Below are 27,957 nucleotides of genomic sequence, written 5' to 3'. Positions count from 1 at the left end.
CTTAAACAATCTGCAATGAAAGTGTTGCCCCAACTATTTAGGGTCTACCAATCTAAGTTATAGGACGAACCGACGCAGTCACTTACATGTGTTGGTATAAAATATAAGCCAATTCAAACTTCAGATACTTGAACCCCATTTCACAGTAGCAAATTTTGGAAATGTGAATCATTTTCCATGAAAATCATTCCTAATCCTTCATTTTATGTGCAATCAGAAACAGCCTAAATGAATTTAGTGGAACGAGTTTGCTTCAAAATGGTCCTTTAAGACAATAGATAGGTAGTTCTATTTTCTGAAAACAAATGCAGCAAAGTTGTTGACATTAAAGAATTTTATAATAAATTTACAATGCTCTACTACATAGTTCAGACAGGGTTTTTGTTCTCAATAAATCAGTTGTGTTAATGCTAAATAAAGTAATAAACAAATGTGTAAATCTCAATATACATATAGCCAAGTTTTGGTACAACATTCCTCTTCCACTGCTCACCAATCAATGTTCCAAAACCGGATTGGAGTGGACCAGTGAACCAGGCAAAAGAAAATGACCAATATCCTGGGTCAATAATTAGTGAATGATCTGATGGTATAACTATTCCTGACTTCGCCTTCCACTGTGACCTTCGATCCAGTTTTACAGACATTACCACCAAACCACAAGCTGCAAGTATTTTCTGAGACCTACCACACCATGTTAAGGTGGGACTTTTACGCAGAGCAGTTTGACGAAATATGGGACTAGTCCTCATCAAAGCCCCCATCATCTCCATCTCCATAGTCATCTTCATCCATTTGTCCTTGATCACCCTCACCAACACCAACAGGATTACCAAAGAGGACTCCAGTATTTTCAATCTCATCAAGTTGGTTTTCCATTGCTTCAAGCATGGTTTGGTGCTTCACTTCCATGGATTTTAAGTTCTCATCAGTGAAGAATGATTTGTAGGGTTTCAAAACCTGCAAATATAACTAATAGATTATGACTTTCTGGTAGAGGAGAATATTGCAATTCAGAAATAAAGGAGAAAAAGTTCACCTTAAAGAGACAATTTCGCTGTTCAGCACTCTCCACCAGATTCCGCCAATGCTTATCTGCTCGCCTTAGTGTTGATGCAGAGCCTACCACCTAAAAGCACATCTAAAATTCAGTACCTAAACCAGAAGAGGAATTCAGTTTTATCTAGTCTCACGGGAAAATATCTGAGCTTGAATTGACCTACCAAGACGGAAGACCTTGCTCTGGTAATCCCAACATTCATTCGCCGGAAGTCCGCCAAAAACCCAATACCTTTATCACTGCTTGCCCTTACACATGAAAAGATTGCAACATCTTTTTCCCTGCCCTGTAAAGAACATGCATTTTCATTACTTAAGGGTAATTTTAAATGGCAAATGCTAGTATGTGAAAAAACACTGTATAGACTCTATGCTATGAGAATGAATTGTGACCACACAACTGCCTTTGTATTGGCATGCATGCCACTCTTGTGACCCCGGGTCCCACTTGATGACCTCAGCTTCCATGAAGTGAGATATTAAGGTTTTCCTTTACCCTATGATTCTCACCAACTAGTATAACCCCATCTCCACCAATGGCATCAGGAATTAGGCAACACAGATATTCAACCAAAGAAATAGTTGTATATGTTCTTGATGAAAGGTGGAGCTTGCCCTTAGATAACCTCCTTCAAATATCTCCATGGGCAAAAACTGACTCGATCATAAAACAATTTATACTAATTTGGGAAATAATTAAAATAATCCATTTGAATTAGCTTCTTCTCTAAGAAACCTCTAGAATCCCCATGGAATAGGAACCAGCCATTACATGTTAATATGGATTCTATGTACGAAAAAAAAAACATATTTTTTATCAATTCAATAATTAACTACCCCTAATTTAACAGAAAGAGCTGTATGAAATATAGCTACATCACCTGGAATCCGTCAACTGTGTTTATATCTACTAATTTATCTGATTCCACACCAAAAGTATCATGGAAACGTTCACGGAACAGCTTCACTTGATGCCTGTAAGGAGATATAATGGCTAATCGAGAGCTAGACTTCAGCTCTGGAAATCTTGTCACTAATTTATGATACATGAGGAGAATAAACTCGACCTCATCAACATTTATCCAAGAACCACTTCCAGAAGGCTGTGATTCAATCCCTTCTTCTATATCAAAGAAGCAAAATGGTGCAAAACAACGGTAAGCATGCCATGAACGTTCAGTTTGGTCCTTGACATCAGGTCCATCTTCCAAAGCCTCATTGTAGAACTCCCTTGAAGGAAAGCTTCTTATCTGTGTGAAAGGTGGATTTGAACAATTAATTTACTATATAAATTTTGTCTTGATAACTACTAGAGGTGATCATAAATTAGCAAACTCTGTTCTTCTGCAAGGTCACATATTCAAGACTTTTTCCCACTTTCCAGTAAATTGATCCATTGAAAGAGAGGCATAGCCTATTGATAAAAAAAATATAGAGAGAGAGAGAGAGAGCCAGGTAGCAAACATCTTTTCTATTTGAAGAACAAGATAAATAAAAAAATAACTCAATTCTTATAGACTAACCTCTGGATGCATGCGGTATTGGGTTTTCAGCATCTGAACCGGATAACCAGCCCTCTGGAATCTCTTGAACAAGCTCATGCCATATCTACAATGAAAGATTTTAAACATATCACACCATTGAAGAGGTATTAATTAACAATATTATTACAAGATAAGTGTTACATTACCCGAATCTCTCAGCAGTAGGAGATATTACAGTTGCTGGCAATTGAACTGGATCACCAACCTAAAATTGATAAATCATCCATGAGAGAAAAATCAGATATTTTCTCAATAAAGAAGCCACAGAGATATCACATAAAGAATCAAATACTTTATACATGAAAATGATATGGCAAATAGCAACTTTAAGAACAGATTGATTATTTTGAACATTTACTCCATGATTTTTTTTATTTTTTTTCTTTTACCAAGTCCACACAGGCAAGCTTCATTTTATGTGCTTCGCAACTAATGCTGATGACCAATTATCACTATCAGTTTTTTTAACCTGGCATAATGCTATTTTGACATTGCCAGAATCTAAAGTAGCAAAATTTGTTCAGCTTTGTGCAATTGCAATTTCTTCTATTTTGCACTTGATACCACCAATTGTATCCATGAACAGGAAAGAATAGAAGCTATGGAAAGATTATAAAATAAATGATTTCCTATATATAGAAAAATTATAAATTTACAAGGAATCATTAAAGAGTCAGCACAAGAGTATACCAGAAATACTTGTTTGCATCCATTAGCTAATGGGACAAGAGTTGCTGGTTCCACCTGTTAACAAGGGATAATTAGATATAACATGAAATAATTACTTGTGCAAGATTAAAGATGGGCAGGAGTAAAACAATCCTTTTTTTGAGAAAAACGATCTTCTGATATAACTGAATAGAGATTATGGCATGGTCATTGTGAAAATTTGAAAATGTATTTGTATACTCCTATATAATGCATCCCACAACTGGTAAGCATACAAATCATCCCCAATGCAGCTGAATAGAGATTATGGCATTGTCCTTTTTGTAATTGCTGTGGAATTTAAGTATGGAAGAGGTAGAAAGAAGAAATAGATAGGTGTCCATCATGTGGAATATGGTCCCTACACAACCAAAGGCTTCAATATAGCATGCAGTCACAGAGTGCAAAATCATGAGGAAAGCATGAACCGACTAAGCAGCAATAAGCATTAAAGAAATTTATACAACATAATCACAATAGGTCAAGGAGCTTACAGCTTGAGCAGCTTCATCTATTATAACGACATCAAAAACATGATTCAATTTACTGAAAAGATGTGAACCACTGAAACTAAGGGTTGAGAAAACCTGCATAATATCCGTAAGTTACCAATACGATTAAAATGATGTTGTAAATCACTTTCCATGGAAAATGCACATACAATGGCTGCTTCATTAAGAACGGAAGCACGGGCATTGTCCAGATCTTGTGGTCTAGCACCAGGTTTTCGTGTATCAGCTATAGAATGATCCATGCCAGAAAGTTTTTGTTGCACCTGCAGAGGGGAATTAATCACACTATATGGATTCAATCAGAAATATGGTATTCCCTTTTCTGTTCATAATTGTCATATACGTACAAGATAATCCATGGATACTGCTTGAACAGAATGATGTGGCTTTAGACCAATTCGCACTATCTTTGGATTATATGTATGGTCATTTTCATCACGAATACCTGACAGCATTTAACTAGAACAGTAAGTACCCTTGTTGTTGAAGGAAAAATAATGTATAAGTTCTGAAGGTGTTGCCTTAACACCTTTATAGGTTGTAATCTTTTTATTTTTCTCGCATCTTAAGCTGTTAGGTGAGGTCCCTGAGTAGGCCTTTTTTATTCTCTAACACACCGCCTCACGCGAAAGCTCATTGGGCTTGAAGTGTCAATAAGCACAGGCTCACCCATACCTTGTGCTGAAATTTAATAAATATAACGAGGAATGAGGATGACAAGGATCAAACACTAGATCACTTGGTCAACAGGCTCTGATACCATCTCACGAAACCATTTGGACCTAAAAGCATAAGCTGTTACATGAGGCCCCTGAATAGGCTTTTTATTCTCTAACAATTTTAATGAAATTCCTTTTCCTTTACTAAGAAAAAAAGACACTGAATACCTTTTAAATTTTGACTATAACAACAAGAAAGAATTCCTGATCGGCTACAAGAAGGGTTCAAAGTATCGATACTCTTCTGTGTTGATTTTCACATTTCAGTTAAGTATAATACCTGTTGCGGTACCAACGGTATAGTTGTTAAGATGGCACCTAGACAACATATAATTCTATTGGGGGGGGGCGGAATTGGTGTAACACCCCAAGTTTAGAAGACCTTTGTTGGATCGTAAGGTGGGGGAGTGTGTTCCATTGTTGAGTAGACTAGAGAAGAAGAAGATTTCAAACTCATCAAGGGATGAGTTGTAGTAGAAGTACTGAAAAATGGAAGATTTAGAGAGAAATCTATCTATGCAGCTTTAGTTGGAGGTCAGATGGAATCCTCTTCTCTTGAAGGTATTTGAGGTGTGGTAATCATATACCTCTGAGAGTGGAGGCTGGCTTTTGCATGGATAGTGGATCACTTGAAAAGTTGAGGTTACAGCATGGCTAGTGTGTCCTACATTTGTTGAGAGGAAGATGAATCATTTTGCCACTTGTTCATCTTATGTAAGGTTGCTGAAATTTCAAGGAAATAAGGTTGGGGCATTTGGAAGGAGAGGAATAAAAGGACTTCTGAAGGCAAAGTCCGGAGAGTGGAGAGAGTGGTGACAAATATTGGAAAATTAGTTGGTGATTCAGTGCTGATTTTACCAGGCTTTACTCAGATTGATAGATAAGAATTTGGGGGAAAAGTTTTGGGACCTGTTAGAGTTGCAAAATTCTGCTAATGTTTGTATATCGGATTAGTCAGTTTACAGGGGGTCAGTCTGCTAATTTTTGTATCTTTGTTTAGTCAGGTTTTAAGGTGTTGTCTTCACACCTTTATGATGATGAACTCAGTTACATTTTGAGTTTTAATAAACTCTTTTTTTTCTTTTTCCATAAAAAATGGTGATAAGACTATAGACCCAAATGGGTGGTCCCTTTAGCTTTCCATAAGCATGATTTCATTAGGATGATGAAATATTTTTTCCACCAATCCAATCTCTAGAGTAGCAAATTTCACTGTTGTTACTGGGAGCATTAGGGGTGATTGCTTGGTGTAGTGGTTAGTAGTATCTTTGGCTGACAAGCATGACAATGCAGGTTCAAGTCTGAGAGCATCCACTTTGTGCAATAAAGTACTAAAGGTTAGGTTCATATCCAGTCCACTGCTCCCAAGACTCAAGATAGCTAGGACCAACTTTTGTTTTTATATCAATTACAGGTTAGCTGGGACCAACATTGGGTAATGGCTTTGATCAAACAAAAAAATAAAAACATTGGGTAATCCGGTAATGGTCTTTTTCTTTTAACTTAATTGGGAACATTTATAAGCTAATCTCCAAAATTCTAGCAAATTGCTTGAGAAAGGTTCTCCAATACATTCTCACTTTTCTAGAGGATGCTTATTGCTGGGTGTCATATCTTGGATGGATTTCTTATTGCCAATGAATGCTCTAATTTATTTGGGCCTTCCTTCAGGTAAGAACTAAAGTTCCAAGGAGACATGGGATCTAATAATGGAAATATTCAGGAGGAAATTAGCTGGATGGGATGGGAGGAGGGACTCGTATTAATTCAAATTGCCTTATTAAAACTACTATTATAGTTTCTCAAAAGAGACCAACAATCTTTATCCCAGCCTTGATAGCCACAAGATTGGAGAAGCTAAAGAGATGATTTTTTGTGGGACTGTCCCAATGATTTTAAGGAAATTTCATCAAGTGGCATGATCACAAGTATGCACCTCTAAAGTTAAAGGTGAAGGAATCAGATCTCTAGGGATGATGAATAAAGCTCTGGAAGAGACGTAGTCTATGGAGAAGAACCATCTCTAATATGGACAGGATCCCATGCATTAGGAGACAAAACCCATCCAGAGCACCTACAACTCCAGTATCTAGAAGGGAAAAATGTATATAACAAATAAGCTCTCTAAGTACGTGACTTTTAAACCAGGAGGAGGTGAACCAGTAATTTTTCGTGTGGAGACAGACCTCTGAGTGAAGAGCATCCAGATTCAAACCTTGCTTCAAATAAAGATGCCATGCAAAGAAGTGTTATGATTGTGAGTGTGGCAACACTTTATGGTTATCTTTTCCTATTGCACAATCTATATGATTTGCATTCTTTGGCAGCTTTATTGGAGACACTCAGCCATACCATATTCTAACCAGGTACTTCTGATGCTAGATTATGTGGGGCAAATAGCTTGGATAGTTCTTGGTAATGGTAATATCACTTTATGACAAACTAGAAGGCTTAGGATCTGATTCTCCCATGCTGAGGTAGCTACGAAAAAGCTCATTCCCAATTTAAAGTCTTATTTTTTTATATGGACAGGCACTTTGAGTTTGGACTGTATATTATTAAGAATTGGCCATCTACCTGACAAGGATATAATAATCATTGATGGATGCAGTCTTTGTGTGGGATTTAGTGTAGTGGTCAATTACTTGCTAATTCATTGCAAAGTCACTTGTCTAGTGTGACTTGGAACCATTTGCTACAATTGTTCAAATGTCATCAGTTCATGCCTCAGAATCCACTTGGAGTGCTTTAAGTGTGGCATATGAATGGTCTTAGTAGGAGGTGTAAAATACTCTGGAATCTGATCCCACTTGTTGTATATTGGGGTGAATTGGAAGGAAGTAACATAAGGATTTTTTTAAATACTTATTGGGCTTGAGCAAAAGAGCTGTTGGAATTTGATGCCGAGGTCGGTAAAAGAGCTGTTATGCTGCTGGCATATCTTGGGCTTGAGCAAGAAAAGAAGACTTTATGGAAGATGATTCCAAGTGCTGTAATTTGGTGTATCTGGACCGAGAGGAATAGAAGGGTGTTCAGTAACAAGTTTCTATGTCTGGAGGACTTAACCCAGAAGTTAGTGGGCAAGCTGATTTCTTGGTTGTCTGTGGTGGCAGATTTTAGAAACTGTAATGTGTCAGATGTATTATTTTCTTTGTCTTGATGGCTTGTGTAATTGCTGAATAGATCAGTCAGCCTGTTTTGGGACTGATTTCGGCCTCTTGTGTGTATTTCTTTCTCAATAAATATTACTTTACCTTTTCCAAAAAAAAAATAAATACTTATTAGTAGAATAGAGTTGAAGGCATTTTACTGGGTGAGCATTCTCAAGCTCTCCATGGGCTTCCGGCAAGACCATTTCAGGAAGGATGGGGTCACATAATTGTTTAATCTGCTTTTGAGGTGTGAAGAAAATTTTAGTTTACTCAATTGTGTCATGCTAGAGAACCGATGTATAGTATCTTTTCCTTTTCAGTACCTCACTTTACTGAAATTCCACCATTTATTAAAAAAAAAAATTCAAACTGAGCCAAGATAAGCAAAGGCTGAAGGTAATTCATAAATAGAAAACATGAAAATTATTAAAAAGGATAAAGATGATCTTAAACATGAAGTTTTCTTTAAAAGGTAAAAATCATCCAGAAAATCATCAAATCACCTCAAAGTTTGCACTCCACCCAATTAAATTAGTAATTAGCTGAAATATGAAGATATTGTGAAGTTGTGCACAATAAAGAAACTCCTACCAGTGCTTAGAAGGCGCAACACAATTTCATCTAGTGCAGAGTTGGATGGAGCACAAACCAACACACGAACACGATATTTGCGATGTGAATTAACTACTTCAGGTTTCTGCACAAAAAAAAAGTGAATTTAGAAGGATCGTGAATATATACAGTCATCAATGCCAAAAATAAAAGAACAAATATACTTACCAACTCATTGCCAGTGGTTGGAAAAAAGCCATCGTCGCCATCAATGGGCATGATTTTATCTCTAGGATTAATATCTGTCAACCATGGAGATGCATTGTTCCAGTGCCTGTATCTGTAAACCTCCAACGAGATGCCTAATAAGCCCTTCTTACTTAGATTGGTGTTTACTACCAATTATTCTATTTGTTTTACCAAAAAATCCACTCAATGCAGCTTTAGTCTGAATTATTCTGGGCTTGCTACACAAATCTTGTCCTGTCATTGTGCTCTATTAAGAACCATGTGTCCTACTTTTCTTTTTTTTTTTTTTTGAGTGGTGGATAAAACATTGCAAATCATTCATAATCATGTATAGTTAGGCACTATACAAAAGAAGGCTAAACTATGGTAGCCAATATACAAAAAAACTCAAGGAAAAAAATATTTCTAGGTTGAAGCATGCATGATATGGAGAATTTTTGTAATTTGCATATATAATATCCTGAACTGATAACGGATAACCAATAAATAATTGTCCCCATTGACCTTATAATTGGCTCCTCATATGAAGAGCTTTTTGTCCTCAAATATTCTGAGATTTTTCCTTCCATAGACATCAAGTTACAATAGCTGGGACCACACACCATAATTTTCTCCCCCTTCTATTTAGGTTTCCAATCTTGCAGGACTTCAAGTGCTCTGGCATGCACTGGCTCAGGTTTACAAGATTGCAAAAATAATTATACACCCCACTGGCTATTGGACAGGAAAAGAAAAGATGATCTGTAGTCTCCCTCTCCCCTCCACAAAGCACAAAACTCAATGATTGGAGCGCCAAACAGCCCACACCTCAACTCTGCAGGCAGTCCCTGGTTAAGCACTTGTCTAACATAGCAGCCCATAGTAATTATCATAAAAAAAAAAAAAAACATAGCAGCCCATAGCAGACAAGCCACTTTGGAGGGGATACGAGGCACCCAAACTTCCTTGTATAGGAAATCGATCTACCACCTAAGCTTAGGTTCTTGAAGAATGACCTCACTGAAAATTTCCTGGAGCTTTCCCATCTCCATATCTTTTCATATTCCTGATCTAACCGTGGGAGTGAGGCATTGAGCACACTGACCAAGGATACCAGGTCCTCAATTTCCCAGTTGTTTAGATTTCTTCTAAATGTTAGGCACCATGTGACAGCTTCACCATGTGCCTCTACAGATCTGACACCAAAGAATCCATATTATTTGCCAAGATAAGAAGTGGCAGGAACCTATCCATCAGGGTTCCATCATCACACTAGGTGTCTCTCCAAAAGCATACTCTATCTCCCACCCCTTATTTTAATCTAACACCTTGCAGAAAGCTAAGATGAAACTTTCTATGGCCCCGCCAAAATAAACAACCATAACTCTCATTACTGAAACCTGGATCCCAACTGTAGTTCCTGGTACCAAACTTTTCTACAATGATTTGCCTCTAAAATCCTTGAGGTTGAGAGCTAAACGTCCAAAACCATTTACCAGTTAGGGCTGTGCATTCATCAATTTTAGTTTTTCAACTCACAATCCCCCAGCTACAATCGGTTGGCACACCTCATCCTGATCAACTAAGTGCATCTTCTCCTTCCTCCTACCTCTCCATAGAAAATTTCATTGTAATTTCTCTAGTTTTTTGCCACTTCAACGGTTCAACCTGCATTTGGAATGAAGACATGAAAAAAGTGGACACTTGAGATAATATACTCAACAAGGTGGTTTTTGCCCCTGTGAGTAGATACTTGGATTTCTACGTGGCCAATTTTCTGTCCACATTTCCACAACAAGATCACATAAGATTTTTTAAGTATTTTTTCACCCCAGCAGAAGACCCAGGTATGTAGTGGGCACCTTGCCCACCTTGCAACCAAGGAAATCTGTCAATTGCTCATAAAGATGTACATTAGCATAAAATCTAGATAAGCAACTACCATCCTTAACATTGATTTTCCATGCAATTATAGTATACTCATATATCGATATATGTGTGTCCATGTGCATGGTATAACTTATTGAGGTTCTCATACAGACTTCTTTGAAACAAGCAACAGTGATTATAAGCAAAGGCAGTGTAATCTACCTTCTACAAACCCTTTTCTTCAGAATATATTACTTAGAAAAATGACTAGGAAATTTCACCATACTTCAGAAAATGATAACCTAAAGAAAACACTGATCCTCTTAAACCAACTCTGAACACCAAAAGAACTAAAGGTCTAATATTAAGTAATTGAAACATACTTCTCCTCAATGGGAAGTAGAGGCCGACGTTTAGCATCATGCAATGCTCCCCTGCATCAAACAGGAAATAGATATCAAATGTCTCAAACTGATAGAAGTATGAATGATGACACATCCAATTTCTTTTATCTTATTTTATTTTTACAGGAATGAAACCAAAGAATAACACAATTTTCAAAATAAAATGTAATTTAATTATCAAATAATTGTGGAAACAAAACTTGCAAAAGATTTACTTGGATTGCACTCTTTCTGGTGTTGCATGCAGAATAGCACTAAGGAGCCCAAGGATGGTTTGAGTTTTCCCTGTTCCTGGGGGACCCTAGAAGGAAGCAAATGGTCAGGTGCTACGGACACCAACATAAGAAGTTCCTTTTAGTTATATGCATATTTAAAGTGGAAAAAGCCTCTGGTATATAAACATACACAAGTAGTGCAGAGGTTTTTTCTTTTTCTTTTAACATGCAATATTGTACTCCACCTTAATTTTAAGAGTTGAGTTGAGTTGAGTTGAGTTATCACAATGTTTTTACAATGTTGATAAGAAAATGGAATGTTAAGGTACAAGCTAAAACACGTCAAGCTTGTTAAAAATACTCCACAACAAGAATAAATAATGCTGACCTTGTAATGGATTTAACCAGAATGCTAAAAAAATGGTTTTAACTAGAATAACACAGATGCCTTTTTTAGAATACTACAGATGCCTCATAACATCTTCAATCTTGACAGCAGCATAATTCATATTTTTCTATGAAGCCTAGAAATTAAAAGTGTATAACCAAAAAGGTCAAAGCTCATAAATATAGGCATGCCATTCAATGAACTGCTCTCACCATTTGTCCTAGTTTAATAACATTTAGAAGATCAGGCCTACAAACTGTTAATTAATAGGAAGCGCAAGTCAACAAAAGGATTTTGTTTCATTCCACTCATGGGTATCTCTAGTTGTCTACCTCAAGAACATAAGCATCTTCTTGTAGAAGAGGAAAACCTCAATAAACAGATGAATGTAGGATGTCTTATAACTTAATACCAGTAAAGCTAATTTTAACACAAGAATGAAATGCACAAGTTAGGAAAGATTTTAAAGTGTTCACCTGTAGATCTGCACTCGGCAGAGTCCTTGAACAAGAGATGTTCAGAATGTTATCCTGTAGATGAATGTCTAGCACAGTTGAAAGAGGACGCTTTGGACTGTGCAGAGATAAGGTGATTTGGTCATGATTTGTGGAATAGGGGTGCAACATGGGTTGGCCCAACCCAAGCCCTATCTGACCCAACCTAAAATTTAAGACGGAGTGGGATTAGATTTTCAGTCCATGGACTTGGGCCCAAAACCCCAGATTTTTTCATCTTTCAGGCTAGGCCAGCCTAGCCTGATCCTAGCCCAGCCCAGACCTGGCCCAACTACATAATACATAATAATTAATACATACATTGGACCCATTAGGTCTGCCTAAGGCTCAAGCCCAACTGATAACTCTAGCCCAGCCCAAGCCTGAGCCCAACCCAACTCTGTCAATTTTTAGTTTGGGTTGGGCTTGGGTTGGAAGAACAGGCTTATCCTTCAGCTAGATCTGGGGTCGTGACTTAGACCAAGCCTTAGGGTGGGGCCTTGGTTGACCTTAAACCTGACCCAAACTGCCCAAGTTTCACCCCTATTGTGGAAGGTGACTTGTAGAAGGAGAAAAGATTCAAGATTTTTTTTCCCCCATACTTCCTTTTCATTTTCTTCCTTAAACTTTTAACTGGAAAATAATCTAGGAAAAGAAGAGAAAATCAAGGAACTGATTATTCTTCTATTTATGTTTTTTTTTTCTTTTTACATGTGCGTGATGGGGGGGTCTCTACACAACAAAACTGTAAAAACTAGGTTATTATTTCACTTCCATTTATTTTCCTTATTTTTTATCAGTACATTTATTTTCCTCATTTTCTGCACAACCAATAAAAAATGTTTCTGCAATCTGCATTTGATTTATTGTACAAATCAAAAAACTAACCTAAAGATAATACCCACATATTATACTGCACCCAGAAAGTCTAATAGTTCTAGTAGCATGTATTGAATATGCACTTGTTAAAGCATCTCTAGATCAATCCAGTTCTAAGGAAATTGTTCACTTACAAAGAATCTCAAATATTCTTTTTTTAAGCAAACTCCCAAATGTTTTATTAACAATTAAACATGCAAAAGCAATTTTAGAACCAATAAATACAACCAGAAAGTGGGATATGCATGATTTAAATTGAAATACACAAAAAAGAAACTGATAGAAGACAAGTCGAACCTGTATCAAGACAAAGGTTTTACGTGACAGGCCTGCCTGCATTTTGAAGATAATTTAGAAAATATTTGATGGAATACTAATTTTAAAGAAAAACAGAAACAAATGAAAAGACCATTCTATAAGGTTGTTTCAACAAATAAAGAAATAACATCCTAAATAAGGCTAGTAAAATATGCCCTTGCAGATTGACTTAGTCAGCAGATAGGTGATACCTATTCTCAACCAAGAATTAAGAATATGTTGTAAGGATTTTGGAGACTCACACGTATGGCTTCAAGTTGCGATGTATTATGATTACTTTCAAGAAACTCCATAAGTGCTCTAGGAATTTTCCAGGCCCGATCTTCAGGATATGCATCCCTTTCAGCAGCCGACAATATTAAATCCTTGAATGGAAGGGAGCCAACAGACCGCAGAGCCGCATATTCACGAAGAATAGTTGATAAACTGCAAATCTGCAGAGAATATTGCATTTCAGTTAGGATAACTAAATTATGATTAGAAATTGAACAAAAAAGCCGATACCAATGGAACGAGTTCATATATAAAGGCTAAGCATTTTCCTGAACAGTATGACAAATTTTGCATCTAATCTGTAGGTTGTTTCAATTGATCAAATAAACTTTTTATTAGTAAAAAAAATAATTGTCTTAATATCAAAAGAAAGATTTAGAGGAAACAAAGGGAGAAAATGAAGGATTAGGATGAAAACAAGTCATCGCTGTTGAAGCCTCGAAGCATTGTGAATCTAGTTTAGCTTGACTGGGATAAGGTTGTTGAGCTACTCCCAATCATAGCTTATAAAGAATGAGCAATTTAAAATAATTTAATGAAGAGGATAATTGGGTCTGCAGTAGACAATTAAATGGGCAACAAACCCTAAACTAATTTAAGGGCTTGGACCATGTTTATAAGGGGTCTGCTTTGTCAGTCAACTAGGAAAACCTATATAAGTGGCCCGGCCTCTTCTTATTTATGAAGTGTCCCATTACTCTAATTGGGACATCACATATCTTCTCATAAAAAGAAGCATTATTTCTCCCCTTAAGCCCCTCTTTAAGTGGACACACACGGCACTCTGAGAGAAGCAGGGTAGGATAGTTATCTAACCACCTTTGTTTCTATTAAAGCCCATCTTGTTAATGCTAAACTGTTAAGTAACTTTCCAGCAAGCTATGAGCAAAAACTAAAAGAGAAAGAAAAATAGAGGCATGGAGAACAAATAAAGGAGGAGAAATCTCAGTCCAGATTCATTGAGATAGGGGTAAGATAATCTTTCATATCTTCACTGCTAATCTGCATACCCTCGTCTACGAGGAAAAACAAAGTTCTATTTCTAATTTCTTCTACCTCTATTACTATTTTGTGTCTCTACATAAAGAGATTTAATTTCACGTAGGGGAAAAATCTATCTACAGCCTTGTTCACAAAACCAGATTGATTATGGTTCCCTACACAATATCAACTTAAAAATTTTAACAAAATCTCAACTTTATGTAGGGGAGAAAGCCATCTACAGCCTTGTTTACAAAACTTGGTTGATTATGGCTCTCTACACAATATTAATTTATAAAATTTAACAAAAGCTTAAATTAATGTAGAGAGAACAGCCATATAAAGCTTTGTTCATGAAACGCAGATGATTTTGTATGATAATAAAATAAAAATATTTATTAAAAATACAAGAGGACAGGGGATAAGGTATAAGCTAACTTAGAGAACCCCTTAACACCACAAGGACAACAAACCCTTCAACTAGAAAACAACAGAGATGCCCATTACCCAAACCCTTACACAATTTCTAAACAAACACATCCAGAAAAAAAAAAAATGCCAATTAACCCTTTGACCCAACCCCACCTTTTCAAATTATTATACCTTACTAATTCCTTCATTCAATCACATCTCAAACTCCTCATTCTCTAATCCTTCAACCATTTCCTTTGAATCCTTCATTATTCCTCTTCTCTAGCTTCCAGAATGCTTTTCTTGAGAACTACTCCCCACCCAAAATAATCCCATCAGTTTACTAACTTGTACTTCCACATTCAACCTCAACTCTTCACCCCCGCCCCAACCTATCATACTTGGTCCATAACAGCATCTAACTCTTCCCCTTGTTCTTCTGTATATTTAGCACTAGGTTTTATTTGCCCCTCTGATTATCCTGTAAACTCTCCATTTCCTCCTTAATCCTTGCAAAAATCTCCTGATCTCCAACAGCCTATTTTCCATAATTCTTTAAATTATTCAATTTAATTTTCACCCTCCATCTTATGGACTTGTTACAAGGCCCTGCACCAATAAAACCTTCAACCATGAAAGAACTTTGGTAACATAAACAAGATGGCTATTACTTGGTCCTTTAAGTTTCTTTGGATTCAATTAGAGGTGTCAATTGGACTGGATTTGGTCCAATCCGATCAAGTCCAATGTGAGTCCATTACAAATGGACCAGATCCATTCCAATCCAATGAATATTTTGGACCATTTTGGACCAGTCCAATTCAATGTCTGGACCGTCCAATCTGTTCAAATCCGTTTTAATTTAGATTGGTTTCAACCCAAACCCGGTCCATTGACACCTATATTCTTATCTTATATCAATAGACCAGATATTGGCTTAGTCCAACCCAATCCAATATAAATTTATTATGAATGGACCAGGCCCAATTCAATCTAAAAAAATATTTTGGACTGAATTGGTCCAATCCAATATGTCTTGTTGGTCCGGCCAAATTGATTTTGGACTGGACGCGGTCCAGTCCAAAACTGGTCCATTGAAACCCTTAGATTCAATGCAGGCTATGCAGCTCCACTCTCTTCATCTCTTTGAAACTTTTTCCACTATCTGTCAAGATCCTTTCCTAGTTTACCAATAATCACTTCTCTCACTAACCCTCCATATCCTCTTTATTCCTCTACTACCATATCTGCTAATTCAATAGAACCAATAGCACCACCAACATTATTCTCAACATTTTCCATCTCTAAACATTTTTTAAAGATAAATAAAAAATTATATTAAAAGAAAAAAGAGAATACATAGAAAAGGTGATAAGCAATCACCCAAGAGAAACAACAAACCTCCAAAGCCCCCAAACAAAACCAACCACAACCACCCAACAACACTATAACAAGCCCAACAACCAAACCCCTACAATTCGTCCAATAAGGAAAGCATAAAAACAAAAAACATTACACAATAAAAGCCCCAAAACAAAATGATCCTCAACCAACATAGACCCCAATTATTCCCTTGCAGATTAAAACTTCTTCAATTAACTTGAGACTTTAGCTCCTTGCAAGATTTCTCCTTTTCTTCTTTTAGTTGGCCTTTTAGTTTTCTTCATTATCTTCTTAGACCTCACCCAAACAATCCCCTTTAAAACCTGGAGAACACCTTTGAAACTGGAATCTGTTGCTGACTCTTTTGATTTTTGAAATGCCTTACTGCACACGAAACTTCCTTATCTTCCTTCAACCTTTCAGAAGCGACCTTACACCTATCTGAATCCAGAACCCTCTCTTACACCCCCCCCCCCCCTTCACAGACTTCTCACCATTCCCCTCTGATGTTGTCTCCTCTTGCTCCAATGAAACATCAGAAAACCAGTATCCATTGAGAATTTTGTTCTCTCCTTCTCATCATTCCTTTCCTCCACTGACCTGAATGCTTCCCTTGCAAATTCTTCCCCTCATAAGAAAAACATCCCAAGATTTGGCTCACCTCTACTTTCTTGTCAACATCATTCTCAAGGGGGAAAGTTATATATTTTTTCAGTTCGTACACTCTTTCTGCATCCCACTTTCTACTGCCTTCGACCTCTATCTTGGCTTCCTCATCCCTTTTGGCGTGTTCCTCTCCCCTAGTCTAGTGTCTTCCAACCCCCCAACATCAACCTCGCCTTTCTTCCCAACATCCTAAATACTCCCTCCCTCCCTCCAAACATCCCTTTTGGCTTACTCTCTACTGCAGTCACTGCTCTAGCATTCTCCTATTCTACTATGAATTTTTCCTTTCTCCCTCCATCCCGCCAAACCATCTCGTCATCCCCTCTACCTTTATGGATCAACTCAATATCCATTCCACTCTCACCAACTTCTTGTCATAGAGCACTCTCTATAGTAAGAACTTGACCATCACCCCCATCATCGGTTGAAGCATTAACGTCCTTCAATCCTTTCTCTAAAACTTTCAAATTTTCCATTTCTCCAAAATGTTCATGCCTCTCCCTTGGACGCAACCCCTTATTTTTATAAAAAAAAATGGTGTTCTCCACACAAAACCCTATGCATCACATGATCAAGATTCTAATACCTTCTTCCTTATCAACAAGCCAACTAAGCTCTCTTTCTGCCTACACGAAGACAAAGATAGACCCAAACTCTAGCCTATTGACAGACCATCACCTTTTGACCTCATGTGCAATAAAAAAGGATCATGTGCCTCAAGGCTCATTGGCCCATAGAAACTCGACCCATCCCCTCCCGCTTTGCTATCAATTCGGTTCATGATTCCATCTTCGGTGGGCCAATCAACCGAACCGACCCATGAAAAACCTCCAACTGATTTATAATTCCTTCTTTAGTGGGACCATCCGGCCCAAAAACAAACTCCAACCGACCATCCAATCGAGCCCCCATGTGGTCAATTAACAAGTCACATGTAAGTTGTAACATCCTGCCCCACTAAATCAACATGTGGTATTCGACTCAAGCCCTCATCTTCAACGGAAATGCTCAATCTCCATCTCAATCCCCCTTGAGAACCAAACCCCAAAGCATTTCCTTTCTTGTTCTCTCTAAGCATTTTTTTAATTATTCTCTCTGAACATTTCACAACCCCATTACTACCACAAGTAACCACCTAGGAAACTAAACAATCATGTGTTGACTTTCCTTCTTTTCCTGGTTCCAAAGCTTCTCCACTAAACTCCCATCTTTTTCCTCTACTCTGAAATCTTTCTCCCAAACTTTTGAAACTCCTCTTCTTGCTTAAGCCATCAAGTCATTTCCTACCACGTAGGCTTTCCTCTTCGGTCCCTTCATCTTCCTCCCGACGAGCATCCTTCCACAGATGTTGTCAACCAGGCAAAGTAGCACCTCTGATCAAGGAACATCTCAACTTCCTTTCAAATCTCCTCTAGTTTAAACCCACTCAAGCAAATGGCAATAGAGTGAAGATCAAATGCAAACACACCCTCCAATCCCACAGTGCAAAATGAAGCAATTGAAATAAAAACTTCTTCCTTCCACAAATGAAAAGGAAGACCCAGGATCCATACAATGACATCATCTTCAATCTCCAATCTCTTCTCATTTGAAAGTGGACACCAATTCGAGGCAGTGATGAAGCCAGATCCAACCTCCAAATGCATCATTGTAGTTTCCATTTCAACTTCCACTAAATCAACTAAGACTTTACATCTTTCAGAATGATGATAACAACACCCTTAAGCTTCAAGCTTCTAATAAGTGTATCTGCTATCATCCTCCAATCATGAGAGTTACCATTGGTCCCCACTACTAATTTCTTTTTCCAATCCCCTTTCTCACCATTTGCCATCATTTTGAATTTGCCCCTTTCTCTATTAACAACTCTTTAGTCAACTCAACATCTTATTTTCTCCTTCCAAACTCCCCAACTCTATTGATTGTGACCTCCTTTTGAATCCTATCTTCAAAATTCAAAAACTCTTGCAGCACCCTACAAATCTTTTCCCAGTCTTTCTACCCTCAAGAAAGCAAACAACATGCCTTTTTCCTTTCCCAAAAAAAAAATCGATAAAAGAAATGTACCTCCCCTTTGCATTTTCCTTTTTCTATCAAGCATCAATTTCTTCTTCTGTATACTTTTTTTTTATGAATAATAGTAAGTTTATTGATTCAGAAGCAAATTAGAGTGAGTTCATACATCATCCCAGTGAGAGGCGCGAGCTGCAGCCCCTCCTTGAAACTTACAAGTAAACTAGGAAAGAAAAACAAGAATCACAACTGAGCCCAAAATAATTCTTCCCTATTTACCTCTTGCTTAGCTAACACATCTGACAAGGTATTTGCTGATCTCCCCACCCACTGTACAGTGACCAACATATTCCTTGTCAACCAACTAAATTTCTTCATTTCATTCTTGTATTGCCACATAGCCTCTTTAGAATTTTTCAACCAACCCACCACCACTTTGGAATCCCCCTCGATTATTAGTTGTTGTACCCCCAGCTGGTTTGCAAATTGGACCCCTTGTACAGCAGCTAAAAGTTCTGCCCTGATGGAATTCCCAATTCCCAAAGGACCTGAGTAGAGCAACAAAATCTCTCCCTTCTCATTTCTCAAAGCACCCCCCATTCCGAATAATCCTGGATTACCCATGCTGCTTCCATCAAAGTTCAACTTAATTGAGCCTTCAGGTGGAGGAGACCAGCTTGTAATTGATTTGGTCTTTAAAGATGAGCACCTTGCTACGGCTAACCAATTTCTCCAAATGTCATTAAAGGAGAATTGACGAAAGATTTCCAAGGTCTTCAGCCAATGTATTGCCCTGTTTAACACACAGTCTTTCAAATCTTGGCTGTTCCTTTCCTTATCTTGAAAAATTATGAGATTCCTTTCTTCCCAAAGAGTCCAAGTCAAGGCAGCACGAGCACATCTCCACATAATTCTCCCTATTTTTATAGGCCAATAAAAGGTAGAATGGTTGAAGAGCATGTGAACTTCTGCTGGTAGACTCCAACTACCCCCAAACAATGAAAGTAGCCAAGCCCAAAGGTTTGCAGAAAAGGGGCAAGATACTAATAGATGGTAACAATCCTCACCGTGAGCTCTATAGAGGATACACCAATTAGGAGAAATACAGAGAAAAGGTCTTCTCTTTTGTAGGTTGTCTAAAGTGTTTACTTTCCCATGGAAAACTTCCCAACAAAAAGCCATAATTTTTGGGGGGACTAGCCTACACCAAATTTCTTTTGACGGAAAGGGTTGGTGAGTAGAAAGTTGAGAGATGGACTTGAAAAAAGAAGCACAAGTGAAGGTTCCATTGGGTCTAAGAGTTCAAACCCTCTTATCTAGCTTGGAGGGATCCAAACAAACCTGATTAAGACACCCAAGCAAAAAAGAAAGAGACTCAATTTCAGCATCCCTAAGTCCTCTACGAAAACCAAAATCCCAAGTAGGATCTAAGGGTGTTCCCAAGGGTGAGACAAATTTTGAGACCACCTCTTTTTTGTACAAAGAAATAGAAAAAAGCGAGGGGAACAAATCCTTTAACGGTGTCTCCCACCCAAATATCCTCCCAAAAAAGGATAGAGTTGCCAGAACAAACTTCATACCTGATAAAATTGAGGAATTGAGGAAGGGTGTTGTGAATAGCCTTCCAAGGTGCTGCTAGGTTAGCTTGCCTCGATACACCAGCATCCCATCCATTCTTTGACCTCCCATGAATGCTTCCCACCACCTCATGCCACAATCTCTCTCTTTCCAAAGGCCATCTCCACAACCATTTCCCTAATAGAGCTTGATTCTTTCTAATTACCCTCCCAATTCCCAAACCCCCCTCTTCTTTACTTCTGCACACAATTTCCCAATTAACCAAGTGATCCTTTTTCTCTTGTCCCGGCTCCCATAAGAAGTCTCTCATCAACTTCTCCAGCTTCCTAGCTTCCCTAACTGGTATCCTAAAGACAGACAAATAATAGGTAGGTAAGTTAGCCAAGGTAGCTCTTATTAGGGTAATTCTTCCTCCTAAAGAAATATAGTTCCTCTTCCAAGAGACTAATCTCTTCTCAAATTTTTCTAATACTGGGGTCCAAAATCTACTCTCCCTAGGATTTGCCCCTAAAGGAAGCCCTAAATATGACATAGGCCAAGCAGAGGTGGAACACTCAAGACACTCCGCAATAGCCTCGACCTCCCCTACCTCCAAATTTATACCTGCCACGCAACTCTTTTCCAGATTTATTCTCAAATTAGAGACACTTTCAAATCCTTTTATTAGCTCCTTTAGGTTTGCTACCTTTTCACTAAGACCTCATTCACAAAAAATCATTAGGTCGTCTGCAAACTGAAGGTGGGTGACGGGGACTTGGTGTCTCCCTATTCTCCAACCCCTGATGGCATCTTCGTTGTCAGCCTTAGTAATGATCCTACTAATCACATCAGCTACTAAGGTAAAAAGGAATGGTGAAAGTGGATCCCCTTGCCTGACACCCCTGCAAGCTGGAAAAAAATCCCTCACTGTACTATTTACCAGAATAGAGTAGTGGCAAGTACTGATACACCCAAAGATCCAACTACACCACTTGTCCCCAAAACCACCATTCCGCATAACCTCTAATAGAAACTCCCAGTCCACCAAATCATAGGCCTTTTCAAGATCCAATTTACAAATGAATCCTTTCCTACTAGACCTTTTCATTTCCTCCACACACTCATTCGCAATTAAGATCTGATCTGTTATTTGTCGCCCTTGAATGAAAGCCCCCTGAGTTTCACTAATGATGATAGGGAGGACTGTTTTGATTCTCAATGAGAGCACTTTAGCCAGAATTTTATAGATGCTTGTCACCAGACTAATAGGCCTATAATCTTTTAGGTGGTTGGCATCATTCTTCTTAGGTATCAAGGCCAAAAATGTGGCATTAATTCCAGGGCTTATAGTGTGATTGTCTGCAAATTCCTTAAAGACTTCAGCTAGATCCTCTTTCAACACCTCCCAATAGTCTTGATAAAAACCCATTGTAAAGCCATCTGGACCCGAAGCCTTGGATCTATCCATTAGAAAGACAGCTTTCTTAATCTCTTCTTCCTCGAAATCCCTTTCCAGCCACCTTGCCACTCCATCAATCCTTGGCCAATCCACCCTTTCCATGACTGTTCTCTCACTCAAAGGCCTTCTATAAATCGATTTGAAGTGGTCCACAAATTTCCTGGCTATGTCATCCTGGTTGGTAATCACCTCCTCCCCTATCTCTAGCTTGGTCACAAAATTCTTTCTTCGTCTCCCATTGGCCAAATCATGGAAGAATCTAGTGTTCCCATCGCCTTCCTTAATCCACTTGTGTCTAGATTTTTGTCTCCAACTGATTTCTTCCCTCAATAACACTTCTTCCAACTCCTTTTTTAATTGTCTCCTTAACACTCTGTCCTCCTCGGTCAGCCCATTGTGAGATTCCTTTACATCCAAATTCTCTATTCGAGAGATTAGGCCCAATTTTTGCTCCTCAATTCTACCAAACTGATCTCTATTCCACTCTACTTATAAGGTCTATTTCTTGTTGAGAAAATAGCCTCCTCAAAAAAATGTAAGCACCACTCAATCATCTCTCTTCCTACCAAAAGCACCATTGCCAAATTTTTCTCCTTTATTTTCAGTGAAGTTTTTACACTGAAAATGTCTTCAGAACCCTACTCCAAGCCATCAATCGAAAAGTAAAGCACCCTACTCCAATTCCACCCTAAACTTACATCATTGATGTATTCAGCTCGGGCTGTTGAACTCATAATTTTCAAAATATATCCTTGAGTGTTTGGGCTGCCACCATCTCAAAAAGCCAATACATTCATGTTATCTCTAGCAACAATCAAATCATACCCACAATCATCATCTTTATCGAAAGCATGTCTATCCTTGCTTGTATCTGTTGAAACTTGAAAGTTGTGGCACTGTGCCCATGTCCTATTCCAACATTCCTTGACAAGTTGTGTCATCCTCGCCCTCCACTACTGATGAAAAAACACCATCACACCTGGAGAATATAGTTTTCTAAGAAAGACCATCCCTCGATCCACCCTTGTCACCTATAACAGCCAACCCCAACTCCTCTTGTACAGATGGAATCCTCACCTAATCATCAATAGGATCAACAGAAAAAAAAAAAAAGTCACATTCACAAGCAGACATATGAATCGCCTCTTTCCCATTTTCTTCAGCCTCACATTGAACCAATACCTTCTCTCCTACCAACAATGTCATTGCATCAACCAAGCTCTTCTCCTCAACATTTCGCACATATCTTGTAACCACCCATTCCCACCTCTTTGTTTCCTTTTCCTTCTCTAAAACATTTAGAAACCAGCTTGGATAATTATGGCTTCCTATACAATATTAATTTATAAATTTCAATAAAAATTTTAACTTTACATGGGGAGGAAAACCATCTACAGCCTCATCCTTGAAACTTGGCTGGTTATGGTTCTCTACATGAAATAATGTCAAAACAAAGTCCTACAGCCCACAATGGGACAGGACTGATTGCCATATGTAAAAATTCTATCTATTTGTTTATTTCCTTAGGATTCTCTTTCAAACAAAAAAAGAGGGAAATATAAACCAGATTTTTCAATAGAAAATTTCTGTAGTTAAACTTTATTTAGTTTATTCTATTGATTTACACTTCCATATCAGAATCATAAGGTTTTCTCTGCCCTTGGTAGAGATAATAATTAAAAAGAATATCGATGTGATATCTCAAATGGACCTTACCCAAATACTATAAACCCAGTTATTAATATAATTGGTGAATTATGTTATGTAAGACCTTATCAAATTTTCCATTAACAATCACTATTTCTAGAATAGAACCATACCTTCAGCATCCACAAGAATTTGTCTAGTTCTTTAACAATGGTACGCATACTCAATAGCCTTGCACTAGGTTCAGTTTCATCTACACTGATCTGTTTTACCTCTCCAGCCAGAAACATGCGAACTTGAATATGATCCTTGCCCTCACGATTTTCCACAAATGCAAAAGCATAGGTATTCGGAAGTGTTGCCCCCTCTTGAAACTGCAAAAATGTCATTCCAATTTGCACCAAGCAATAAAATTAAAGATATCATCAGCCAATACATGCTTATCTTATAACAAATGCTATTTTTCTTTTGCGATCATCTTTACCAGTGCTAAACATACTATTTTTTTATGAATAATGCTAAACATACTATAAATCTAGGTATAACTTTATTTAGTTTCCATAGTGGCTGTAGAGCTAAAAAGTAAAAACAATAAAAGTAACCGGACATGAAAAATGTAAACACAGCATATAACTTACAAAAGAGAAAAACGTTCCTTTGTATCTCATCTAACTGGTATATTCTTTGCAAATCTCACAGTGAGGATTGCTACCACTTACTAATCTCCCGTTCCTTTACTGCAAAGTCATGGGATTGGCTTTTTTCAATGTTTGGGTGCAGGTGAAATATGCCAACAGAAGTAAGCATGATCTTTAACCCTTTCTACCTTTCTCTTGGCCTAAAAAAAGAGGAAGGATTATGTGGAGACGTGCCAGAGGCCCAGAGCAGCTATGATTTGGACAATCTGTGAAAAGCTAGAATCTTCCGAGAGAAGGAGAGGAGCAGCCAAGATTTGAAGGATTGTGTGTTGAATAGGACAATAATTGATTAAAGATGCTAGACAGGATGTCGGTGGTAGATGACCAAATCTCATAGGGGTACAACAAGGAAAACAGGTGTTATTTATGTGGTGGAATTTGTCTTCCATCTACTGATCCACTGCCATTCTCTTTTGAGGTCTAGGCTCATTTTATTGCTCTGTTCCAACAGAAGGTTCTACAAATAAAGCTAGCCATTGATGTTTCTAGCATTTAAACTTATTAGGTGTGCAAGGGTACTTGAAGAAGTTACACAGCACCGCCCCAACCTTCGGACCAGGCCCATTTAAATTTTAACAAATACTCAGCCCAAGACCACCCAAGTTGCATGCCTACAGTTTAGGAGGGCAGGCATGAAATTCAAAGTGAAGAGACCATAAACCTCTAGGATCAATTACAGATGTGTCAGATCTAACAGTTGGCACTGGGTATTCAAATCCAATAGAATCTTTTCATCACTTCTTCTGCCAAGAGGTGACTCATAAAAATATTTAAAAAAAAAAAAAAACCAATCCCTATCGGTTACTTCAACTTAAGAGAAATAGTTAGTGCCTATCTCCTTATCTCCCTATGTGCCCCTATCTCCCTATGCCCTCTTACCACTAGAGTTAAGATCTTGTCAAGAGTTTTGTCCTACACAGTTTTGTGTGCCATTTGGGAAGGCAGGAACATCAGAACGTTTCATAATTAGGCAAAACCCTTTCACAAAATGGTAATGGTGTGATTCATACTGATTCCTGGCCGGTGGGACCATGGGAACAGGAAACAAACTGAGAGAAAAGATGTTATTCCTTTATCAAGTGCTCCATTTAGCTCTTGTTATGAACCATAAATGTCTTAAAATAAAGGGAGATAATGATAGCTCAGATGGGGGAGAAGTAATAAATCCATAGAAAGCTTTACCATCAGATTAGAGAGGCATGGTGTCTCTGGCTGCCAAATTGGAACTCTTGTTTATATGGAGCCTCAGATCCAAAAAGGCACCTGCAGATAGTCTTGCAAGAGGGTGAGTCACAATGAGTGTGCTATTCTAGGGATTTTCTTTCCCAGAATAGCCCCTTCTTTTCCTTCCCTTTTTCCCTTCTTTTTTTGTACATGTTACATAAAGGAGTTCATCTTTATTAGCAGGATCTGCCTCTTCCTTATTCTTATTTGTCCTAAGAGCTTGTACACTTCTACTCTATCTCACATCATAATTGAAATAATTTCATCTGTATTGGTGATAAAAGAGAAGCATATTTAGAGGACGCCTTTCCTACATATCTCCCCTTAAAAGAAAACAATTAAAACAATCAGAATGAAATATAAAAATTCAGAGAGCATTCGTTAACGTAACAAATTGGGGAGAATTCAAGCAGACCAGTAGAATACCTGTTCTTTGGAAAGTAACACAAGATCATTATCCGATATTGCCTTGCACTCGTCAGAATTATAGCCCAATTTTACTTTCAGAAACCCATCAACCTCACTGCATCCCCTTGTAACACATCCAGTCCATTCCGACGCTGCAATCAAAAAGACAAACAAAGGGTCCGAAAAAATCACCAAACAATCAATTCACACCTTTGGGTCTCACTTAGAATTCTAAGTCCACAAAATCATGCAAAAGCCAAACGCATAAAGTTACAGAAAGGAATACCCTCTTCATCGTCTTTTCCTTGAACGACCTGGGCTTTCACCTCCTCGAACAGGAGCGGCTCGAAGGTGCCAATATATTCGTTAACGTCTTTGTAAGTATCTTTTATTTTGTTCAGACCCAGAGCAGCCCCATTTTCTCTGGAGTTCTTCTGCTTCACAAGACAAAGAAAATTACAACTAAATTCAAATTCTAAAGAAGAGAGAAAACAGAGAAATGAGTTAAGTGTACTACGTCGGATTCCTTGAGGAGGCGTAGATAGTCCCAGCTAAGAACTATTTTGTGAAAACGATTATGATGGAAATCATCGCGATGCTTAACAGTCTCAACTGTCATGTCTTGCTCCTTGTGTAAACAGGTAAGAGAGACGAAGAGAAAATCAGAGCCAGGAGCTGTCTTCACCAGTCGCAACTCCCAGACCCCGAGTGGGGAGTGCGCTGCGCGGGCAACAGGGTTTATAAGAGGGTTTTGGGACGAGGAAACCGGAAAACAAAGAAACGGGGAGTGATCGTGGACCGGGCCGGGCTTAGCACCTATGATAAGGGTTATAACCTGGGACTAGGCCCAGCTTGGCCTGGAACCCGGATCTAAAATGTAAGCCTGGGCCCGGCCTAGTCACTTCTCTCTCATCATATATTGCGAGTTGCGCTGGGCTTGAAGTGTTGGGCCAAGGCCTAGTCAAAAGATTGGACTGAGGCAGGCTTGGTAAATGATTATTTTTTCCCTCCAACAGCTACACAACGAATTGGGATATGCTCCTCACTGCCACATCCACCGTGTATGGGAGCATCTCCCTATGAATAATACCCCCCTCTCCCCCTCCCAACCCAGGTGCAAGTGTGATTTGATTACAAGCATCCGCTATAATTAGCATTAAACCTTTTTTTTCTTTTTTTTGCTTGAAGAGGCTAGCCCAATACCCCCCAACCCTGGTGGCAACGGCATTTAATCCCAAGTATCTATTACAACAAGTCAAAAATCCTACCAATTGAGCCATCATCAGCAAAAGACCTTATCAACCAGCTAACTGGCACCTTCCTTTCAAAATGTTTGATTAATCTACATTGTATTTAGAATTATACTTATGAAAAAAATTGTATTAACATTAGACATCACCATTTTGCATAGCGTATTATAATATACTAACGGAGACCTTTTCGATGCACGAGATTTGTTAAGTGAAAGCTAAACAATAAAAACACATAAGAGTATACAACTATTTTAGATTTTTAACTTTTTAAAATAATTAATAATTATTTGTATTTTGGGTTTGACTATGATATGGGAAAGATATGATATCTGAAAATTTGTTGACCAACCAATTAGTATCATAAACGTGGTAGCTAGTCAAGTGTTATTTATCAAAATTCATGGGTAGATTTTGATTGGTCAAAACTCCTTCAATACCATATATTTCCCGCATCATAGATTTCCCCTTATATTTTATATACTACTTTTAATAATTTTTTTGCAATAAAAATAATAATAATTAATTTCAGTTAGAATTGTTCATCATACTGATGACCTGAGTTGGTCGATTTCCTAGTATTTCCAATTGGCTTTGGTTCAACAATTCCCCAACCCGACCAAGTTGGATCAGTTTCGTTTTATCTATTTGTAAATCGACCAAAATCGAATAACCTGATCATAGATATATATTAATATTTTATCTCATAATTTTACTTTTTAAATTCATTTTTAATAATGCCACCATAACTTTCTTAATTTAAATTTAAATACTTTGAATTGACCAACTAAACAAAAAAAATTGACCCAAAACGATACAACCCGAGTTGTCCGGTTTTCACTAATGGCCAGTTAGTTTCGGGTGATCAACTTCCTAACCTGACCAAGTTGATTCAGTTGGCTAAACAACCTACAACCGACCAAACCAACCCGTGAACACTCCTAAT

The 27,957-nt window shown here is 38.0% G+C and overlaps 1 protein-coding gene across 3 annotated transcripts; it reads right to left on the bottom strand.

Moving 5' to 3' along the window:
• Positions 1–316: 316 nt before the first annotated feature.
• Positions 317–26,494, bottom strand: MAA3 (P-loop containing nucleoside triphosphate hydrolases superfamily protein). 3 transcript variants are annotated; one of them, XM_010269030.3, is made up of 20 exons: positions 26,279–26,494; positions 26,048–26,198; positions 25,780–25,913; positions 23,605–23,805; positions 13,284–13,475; positions 13,021–13,056; positions 10,963–11,048; positions 10,727–10,777; positions 8,475–8,586; positions 8,286–8,391; positions 4,171–4,268; positions 3,973–4,086; positions 3,806–3,898; positions 3,294–3,347; positions 2,750–2,808; positions 2,583–2,667; positions 1,941–2,309; positions 1,224–1,346; positions 1,040–1,129; positions 317–960 (listed from the first exon to the last, which is right to left on the bottom strand). In XM_010269030.3, exons 1-20 carry the CDS (start codon positions 26,378–26,380, stop codon positions 742–744), a joined length of 2,475 nt encoding a protein of 824 aa, XP_010267332.1. In that variant the 5' UTR covers positions 26,381–26,494; the 3' UTR covers positions 317–741. The 3 variants fall into 3 exon arrangements, with proteins under 3 accessions (XP_010267332.1, XP_010267333.1, XP_088746292.1); XM_010269031.3 differs by having other exon boundaries at positions 26,048–26,195; positions 26,279–26,493; XM_088890166.1 differs by lacking the exons at positions 25,780–25,913; positions 26,048–26,198; positions 26,279–26,494 and adding an exon at positions 25,312–25,436.
• Between the last annotated feature and the right edge of the window lie 1,463 nt (positions 26,495–27,957).

The sequence above is a fragment of the Nelumbo nucifera genome, chromosome 6, assembly GCF_055504915.1.
Source record: "Nelumbo nucifera cultivar China Antique chromosome 6, China Antique-T2T, whole genome shotgun sequence".
Taxonomy (NCBI): domain Eukaryota; kingdom Viridiplantae; phylum Streptophyta; class Magnoliopsida; order Proteales; family Nelumbonaceae; genus Nelumbo; species Nelumbo nucifera.
Note: the sequence above shows the minus strand (reverse complement) of the source record. Positions and strands in the feature narration are given on the sequence as shown.

Excerpts from the sequence above, each read along its gene's own strand:
- MAA3 (XM_010269030.3), bottom strand. The coding sequence starts at position 26,380 with ATGACAGTTGAGACTGTTAAGCATCGCGATGATTTCCATCATAATCGT. Across the intron at positions 11,049-13,020 it reads AAACCTTTGTCTTGATACAG|GGTCCCCCAGGAACAGGGAA; the intron begins GTTCGACTTGTC and ends GCTTCCTTCTAG. Across the intron at positions 3,348-3,805 it reads TAGATGAAGCTGCTCAAGCT|GTGGAACCAGCAACTCTTGT; the intron begins GTAAGCTCCTTG and ends CCTTGTTAACAG.